Source organism: Lycium barbarum, chromosome 2, assembly GCF_019175385.1.
Source record: "Lycium barbarum isolate Lr01 chromosome 2, ASM1917538v2, whole genome shotgun sequence".
Taxonomy (NCBI): Eukaryota; Viridiplantae; Streptophyta; class Magnoliopsida; order Solanales; family Solanaceae; genus Lycium; species Lycium barbarum.
Window position 1 is genome coordinate 4282727 of NC_083338.1, and position 8191 is coordinate 4290917.

At 33.0% G+C, this 8191-nt stretch overlaps 1 protein-coding gene across 1 annotated transcript; it reads left to right on the top strand.

The window, feature by feature from the left end:
* Window positions 1–1513: 1513 nt before the first annotated feature.
* On the top strand, window positions 1514–7797 carry LOC132624652 (aluminum-activated malate transporter 8-like). The gene is made up of 6 exons (XM_060339398.1): window positions 1514–1922; window positions 2130–2270; window positions 3096–3359; window positions 4016–4128; window positions 5626–5769; window positions 7147–7797. Exons 1-6 carry the CDS (start codon window positions 1547–1549, stop codon window positions 7795–7797), a joined length of 1689 nt encoding a protein of 562 aa, XP_060195381.1. The 5' UTR covers window positions 1514–1546.
* The last annotated feature ends 394 nt before the right edge of the window (window positions 7798–8191 follow it).

Consider the following 8191-nt stretch of genomic DNA (forward strand, 5'->3'; position numbering starts at 1 on the left):
AAATTATAAAATTTATTGCCTAAGCACAATTATTTGATACTCCGAAATTCTTGTTTCAAATTAATATTTTTCATAGTTTAATAATAAAATAGAAATATTCAACGTAATATTTCAAGCTATAAGAGTAAAACAACACGACCATTCACACTTTAAGTATGCTATATGGTTTTGTTTGTTATATTAAACCCTCGCGAACTATTTTGATATTTTTATATTGCTCAAAGTCGGAAGTTAAACATTTTACTAAACAGAAGTGCTTGGACATAATTGAAACACATGAAACGTTACGTTATGTAGGTATATGCATGATGTGTGTTTATTATTACTCCCTCTATTTCAATTTGTTTGAACCTATTTCCTTTTTAGTCCGTGCCAAAATGAATGATCTCTTTCCTAATTTGGAAACAAATTCACTTTATGAATGATTTACAGCCACACAAATTTTCAAGGCTTATTTTGAACCATAAGTTTCAAAAGTCTTCCCTCTTTCTTAAATGTCGTGTCCAGTCAAATGAGTTCATATAAATTGAAACGGAGGGAGTATTAGTTTGTAATATTAGAATAAGCTTGCTTTATTGGTAGAATATTTGGATAAATTTTCTCACGGAAAAAATTGTGTTGGCTAACTACACGTTTATGCTAACACTACAAAGTAAATACTCCGTATTAATTTAAGACAAGAAGGCATTGTGGTAAATATATATGGGAGCATAGGAATTTAAGACAAGAAGCAAAATCTCAAAATCCTCATAGTCCGACCACTTAAAACGTAGATATTGTATACCAATAGACTGGCACTGCTTTCTCGATGTTCCCCGTAAGCTATTGCATTTCAGAAAAACAAAGGAAAACTCATTAAATATAATAAAATTGTTGGGCTAAGAGAGCATAAAGATATTTTTAACATAGTATGATGCTGTCTGATTTGAGTCAAGTATTGTATAATTTTTTACAAATGGCTTCACACCATTAAGAGTATATCTACACCTTATGTATAACTTCTCAATTTTCTTAACTATCAATGTGGACTTTGTTAACACACCCAACAATCTTTCTCTGGAATAAGTTCCACGTGGCCAACCACCACGATCCACATGTCAATTTTTGAGATTCATTTTATGTCATTCACATGACTGAGCATTTATGGCTATCGAAGCTCAGAGTTGACTTCTGGTGCGGGTGCATTTCCAAGCTACCTTTGTCGTAGTAATGGTAGTAAGCGAGCCTCATGCTATCACTTCGTTATCTCTGTACTCGTCTTGTTGAACTATTAACTCGGATACCAATTGATGTCTCAACCAACCCAAAAATACTCTTGTCATGGTATCATATTATTTTCGTCGGGTCACAGTCGACACGATTCTTTTCCAAAATATTCGCACTATTAAAAGTATGCCTATCAACGTAGGATTTTGTTCGCACACTCAACTGTTAAACATTTATCCTTCTCATCTAGAAAGATCAAAGACAAGATAGATGTTCATTTGTAAATGATTTAAAAAAAAAAAAGTCAAACCCTAACTTTTCACCCTAACTATATATTGAGATGGTTGATGTAGTTCCATTGTGCACATTTACCTTCTCTTGGTTCTTCTTTCTCTCCCAACACCCCTTAATTCATACCAATTCAACCATTTCCATGGAGATTGATTCCACTAGCCAAGAAAAAAGTAGTTTCACCATGTTTTGGTGCCAACTCAAGGGGTTTCCAAGAAAGTTGATGGACAAAACTAGCAACATTGCTGAGAACACAATACAAATTGGGAAAGATGATCCAAGGAAAATTTGGCATGCAACTAAAGTGGGATTAACTCTCGCTTTAGTGTTGTTGTTTTACTATTCATGGCCGCTCTATCATAGCTTTGAACAATCAGCAATAATGGTTGTCCTCACAGTAATGGTTGCTTTTGAGTACACTGCTGGTAATGTTTTTCTACAAAAAAAATTAAGATTAACTATGAACTCCATAGTTAATCTATCGCTTGTAGCTAACATAATATTTGATAATATGTCGCTAATCGTTGCTATGAATTTTGTTGTTTAGCTACAAAATTTGTCAATCACTAATTCTTACACTTTTTTTCTAATTTGATGAATTTGTTTATTAAAGATTTTTCTACTTTTTTCAGGTGCAACTATATCAAAGTGCTTAAACATAGCTTTTGCTACAGCACTAGGTGGCACGTTAGGCATTGGAGCTAAATATTTAGCCAAATTTTGTGGAAAAGAAGGGGAGCCTATAGTTCTTGGGGTTTCGGTCTTCACTCTAGGTATGATATGCAAGTACAATACAACCTGTTTCTTTAAACAAAATGGACAAATTAATATAAAAAAGTTCTTCAAATGTTTCCTCTGTTTGGGAAGATATATAGCTAGGCGTGCTTTTTCATATCATTCAAATCATAAAATTGTTTCACATAACAACAATAATAGTATGTACATCAGAGTGCGGATCTAGTATACATCTTATGATTTGATCCGAATTTAGTAATTTTAGCTCAGACCTTTCATATATGAGAAATTCCAGGGACATGCAAAAGAGAAATGTTATCCGGCTCCACTTAGACCAAGACAGGACTTTTAGTTGTTCAAATAACAATTAAAGTGATGCAGGGTCAGGAGAAACAAATCTCTTTATGGTAAACAGATCTGCATGTTCATTATTACGCGTAATTTCCTCAATGAATCGGACTAATGACATATTTTTTTGAAATGCAAGTCAAGACCCAGGCTATACTGACCTGAGATATTGGGGTTTGGGGGGGGGGGGGGGTTGGTATGACCACTCCTAGTCTATAGAATAACTCAAAAGAATACACGTAGGACATAGACCTTAGCCTCGAGAATTAAATGTAGAGTGAACTTACTCTAATATTGTTTTGAGCAAAGTAAAGACTAAGCAATGACGTATACAATACTTGAATTCTAGATGTAAATTAAACAAAATTCGCTAAATAAGTATAAATCACGTATTTATCTTAACGCAGTAAAACGGACCTCCTGAGCTAGAATCTCGAAATTGAACCCTATAATGTTCAAATTTGGGAGCCGCATCTGATCACATTAAAGACTCGATCACTTGCTTCATTATGCAGGTGCTCTAGGTACATTTACAAGGTTTTATCCACATATGCAAAGAAGGTATGATTATGGATGCATGCTCTTTGTGGCAACCTTTAGCTTGGTCACAGTCTCTGGTGACAAGTACTTGGAGTTGGTTAAGCAAAGAATATCAGCCGTTATGGTCAGTGTTGCCACAGTCATGGTTATCTCCATGGTTATTCGTCCTGTGTGGGCTGGTGAAGATCTTCATAAACATATTAGTGCCAATATTGAAAAGCTAGCAAGCTTTTTAGATGGTATGTGAATGTTCTTGTTTAATTGTGTATCCTTTTGTCTTCATTTAAGAATTCTTGTCGGTGATGGTGGGATTAGGATTTTCATTAAAGAGATTCAAAATATAAAAGAATAAATACATAAAAGGTCAAGGAGATTCAACATATAGTATACATGAAAAAGGATAATCGCACTTTTGGTCCATCAATTATTGAAAAATTCTATTTGGTCCTTATTATATATAACTAAGTATAATTAATTAAATATATATATATATGTTCGTCCCTTTATAAATTAAATATGTTAACATTTAGACGATTTTTAGAACTGTGTATCCTCATATGGAGTAGCAGTAAGCTTAACATAGAATATAGGTAATTAAATGATCTAATGGTTAATAGTTATTTAAATTTGTGAAGATTTACAAGAAGAGAGATCAAAAGAGCACATTTCAATTAATCATTGGTCACATTTTCTTATTCGGATATCACAAGAAAAAAAAAATCAGAATTTTCTGATATTTAAGGAACTGAAAGTGCATTATTTCCTTAAAAAAAATTGACCTATTTATAGTGTTATTTTCCGGTGAAGAGGTATCACTTGACTCCCTTGAACACGGATAGCTCCGCTACTTGTTTATGTGGGGCAACAAATTGAAAAAAAAAATTGAACTTTGCAGGTTTTGAAAGGGAATATTTTCACATTTCTGAGGATGAAGCAAGTGACAATGAAAAGGGATTTCTCGAAAATGTTAAAAGTGTTCTTGGTTCTAAGGCCACTGTGGAATCTTTGGTGAGTAAATCAGCTAATTAAAACTCTCCCTCTAATATAGATATATACAGTACAATCTGAAATCTATTGATTTGATTTTAAAAATTACTATTAGGTTCATAAAATGTGTGATTTAGCTTATCGGCCGGTTAGCTAGACCTCCACCTAAATCACAACTAATTGCCTCTAAATATATCATTATGAATGTTAGCAAAATTCAGTTTCTTTTTTTTATTGAGAGGTAGATGTATAGGGTTTTGAAAAGAAACAAATACTCTTTGCATCTAGGAGGGTACTAAGGCTAAATATGCATGGAAACTAAGGAAATTCATCGGCTTTGTGACTGTACCCAACGAGTGCTAATTCAGATCGTAGTTATATCTTATAAGAGATTCGCTTCCTCCGCAAGGAGAAACATGTAAGTCTTCTATACTAGTAATTACATTGAATTACTTCACTGACTTATTCCAAGTCGTAATTATATGAGATCCGCGTCCACAAGAAGAAATATATTTATTTACATTAATTACTTCATTGACTAATTCAAATTCTTGTCATGTAAGGTCTATTTAAAGGGAAAGCACTCCTTACCATGACTTTCTCTATTGGTTAGAAGTGGACGTATCCCATTCATCCAAGTATTTAGGGGAGACTATTCATTTTTCAACTTCCATTCAATGCTCTTAATCTGTATTTTAAGTTGTTGTGGAGAGTTCTTTAGAACGACTAAATAGGGCATTTTGCTAATGACGAATTTGAATTTTCTTTCCTTATAGACGGAAAATAAAGTCAGTCGTTAAACTCTCCAACTAGTGACCACCCTAAAAAATACGTGAGAATATAACGTACTATTGAAAGACCAAAAAAAGGGAATAAAAGAATATAAATAAAGGAATATAGAAGGTGGAAGAAAATTAAAGAAATTATATTTATTTATCATATTATCTTGTTATTATCTGTTATTTCTGCTATTATCTGTTATTTCATGTGCTTTGATTATCCTGTGTTATCTGTGTCGCTTGCATTATTTCATTTCGTATCGCTTTGAATCTCTTAACCTTATCTGACTTCTTTTTATGCTTTTACTAAGCCGAGGGTCTTTCGGAAACAGCCGTCCTATCTTGGTAGGAGAAAGGTCTGCGTACACTCTACCCTCCCCAGACCTCACGATGTGGGATTTCACTGGGTTGTTGTTGTTGTTGTAGTATTATCTTGTTATGAGAATAATTATGAAGAGCCATTACTGTGTTCATTTGTTTGAATTCTTATAAACATAAAAAATAACAAAAGCTTTAAGTTTATATATCTATACGGACAGTAAAAAAAAAAAAAATCTTCACATTATCAATATATTTTCTTTTCACCTATTATAGAAGGATGTTTTCCGATTTTTTAAAGTTACCATACAATGTTTGTATAGAGAATTATCTGAAATTATATTTTAAATTAGTGATATAACGGTATACATTATTTTATATTATCGGTGCATAAAACTTATGGTAAAAAAAATTGTTTCAGGCAAACTTTGCATGGTGGGAGCCTGCACACGGATTATTCAGGTTTAATAATCCAGGGAAAGTGTATTTGAAGATTGGTAACCTTAGTAGGGATTGTGCTTGCCATCTTCATGCTCTTAGTGGTCACTTAAAATCCAAGTCTAAGGTATATATTGATATGACCTAAATGACAGTCACAATTTTTTGATGAATATTCCTTTAGTTCTATTTATATGCCATATTTTTTTTTGGTTTGTCTAAAAAAAAATTGTACTTTTTTGTTTAAAAAATAATTTAATTTTAAACTTTTAATTTTTCCTTACATAACCACACGAAGATATGCAACTTATTTAGAGCATAAATTGATTCAAAATTTGTCTTTCTTTTTTTAAATTATGTGTCACATAAATTAAGACGAAGAAAGTGCTTATAGAACCATAAAGTGCATGAACACTTCATTGGTAGTTGTGGAGACTAGGGGTGTACAAAGCAAACCGACAAACCGATAAACCGAGTCAAACCGAGAAAAAAACTCGACTAGTGGATTGGTTTGACTTGGTTTGGTGTTGGAAAGTCAAACCGAACCAAACCGACCCGACATTACATGTATTCGATTTTTAAAATATTTTATACATAAAAATATTTATTTGTAATGTAATTTGTAAATATTTCCTAAACTTTTCATAGTATTTTGTCTGTTATCATATTATTTTAAGCTTGAACTTAGAATTTTGAATGTCAATAAGTTTTATATCTCATGGATGTTAGTAATTCAAATAAAGTCCAAATCAAAACCAACTCAACACTAATGCTAACAAAAGAAATTCAATTCTAACACTATGAATGACAGTAATAGTGGATATCTATTCTTTATTTTTGCATAATTGTTTTAGAGCGTAAAAATACATAGCTTAATTTTTTTCTTTGTCATGTAATTAATACTTATTAGCCGTACTTATTTTAGCATAACTTAGTATTTAGATTAAAGTCATTTTCTTTATGGCTTATTAATTAGCAATACTTATTTTAACCGATTTTATTATCTTTTTTATTGAATATTTTAATACGATGTCATCACCCATCTCACATTTTGTGTTATTTTCTTAAGAAACACCTTAGTTGTATAGTTGTATTTTACTAGAACTAAAGAAATATTTGAAGTAAAAATCATATGTTTTGTATGAAGATTTTTTTGGGAAAAACCCAAAAAAACGAATAACTCGAGAAAACCCGAATTTTATTGGTTTGGTTTGGTTCATAAATTTAAAAACCCAACGCATTTGGTTTGGTTTGGTATTAGAAAAATCCGAACCAACTCGGTCCATGTACACCCCTAGCGGAGACATAACAAAATGGTGGAGAAAAAAAAAATGGCTGAGAAAAAATGTAATGGCATGTCCACAACTATCAAAAGATTTATACTCACACAAATTTTAAAAGTTAATCTTTTTTCTTAAATTATGTACTGATTCAAACTGTGTCACATAAACTGAAACAACGTGGGTACAAACTTTCTAATTTTCACGCGTGCTTGATTTTTTAGGCACCAACGGAGTTCCATAGAAGAACAGAAGAAGCATGCAAAAGAATGATAAAGGAATCTAGCAATGCCTTAAAAGACCTTGCATTCTCCATCAAAACCAGGACCCAACCTTCTTCCTCAACGGCAGAACCCGACCCGTATATTGCAAAATTCGTGATCAGTGACCTTAGAACGACGCTTGTAATTACCACAAAAACCTTCTCAGAAGCTGAGACCATTGATTTCATCACAACAATGTCGGTGGCGTGGATACTCATCGATGTCATCACATGCGTCGACAAAATCTCTGAGGCTGTCGAAGAGCTTTCTATTAAGGCGCGTTTCAAGAAGGAAGAAAAGAAGAAGAAGAAGAAGGAGGAGGAGGAGGAGGAGGAGCGGGAGGATTCCTGGTCGACCGCGGCGCTAGAAAAACCACTAACACCTCGGTCTCAACAACTCCTCCTCCACCGCGGAATTGTGAACCCTATCTTTGAGGGTGACAACATTAATAGTGGAGATTCTGTTGTGGAGGTCGCGGTGGAGGAGGAGGAGAATGGAGAACACGTTGTGTGTGAGATAAATGCAATAGAGGAGGTGATGAAACCAAAGGAAAAAGGAGAGCATGTTGTAATTGGAGTTGATGATGAAAGCAGAGGCGGATCCAGGATATGAAGTTTATAAATTTTCTACAATAAAATTAAGTTAATATATTATACTAATTAAATAAATTATATTTATATATATTTAGTGAATTTCTTAATACATATAGCGGCAACAGAAGCAGGGGCGTGTCCAAACACTACAAAAAAAAAAGGTAATTTGCGAAGGTTGAAAATTACAATTTACGGAGGTTTTAGCCTCTTCTAGCAACTAGTGGAGGCTAAAACCTCCGCGAATTGCAACTTTCAACCTCCGCAAATTATTCATTTTTTTGTAGTGAAAGCTCTAGGTTTAGTGTGCTGGGAATCCTGTAGCTTTTGCTCAAAGTAGATACTCATTGTAAAATTATAAATATTTAATTGTGAATCGAATTATCATTATAAATTAATTTAAAATTACTGTAAAA

Bases quoted from the DNA above. Each gene is read 5' to 3' on its own strand.
- LOC132624652 (XM_060339398.1), top strand. From the start codon at position 1,547: ATGGTTGATGTAGTTCCATTGTGCACATTTACCTTCTCTTGGTTCTTC. The intron at 3,360-4,015 runs GTATGTGAATGT...TGAACTTTGCAG, and splicing joins GCTAGCAAGCTTTTTAGATG to GTTTTGAAAGGGAATATTTT. The intron at 4,129-5,625 runs GTGAGTAAATCA...AAATTGTTTCAG, and splicing joins AGGCCACTGTGGAATCTTTG to GCAAACTTTGCATGGTGGGA.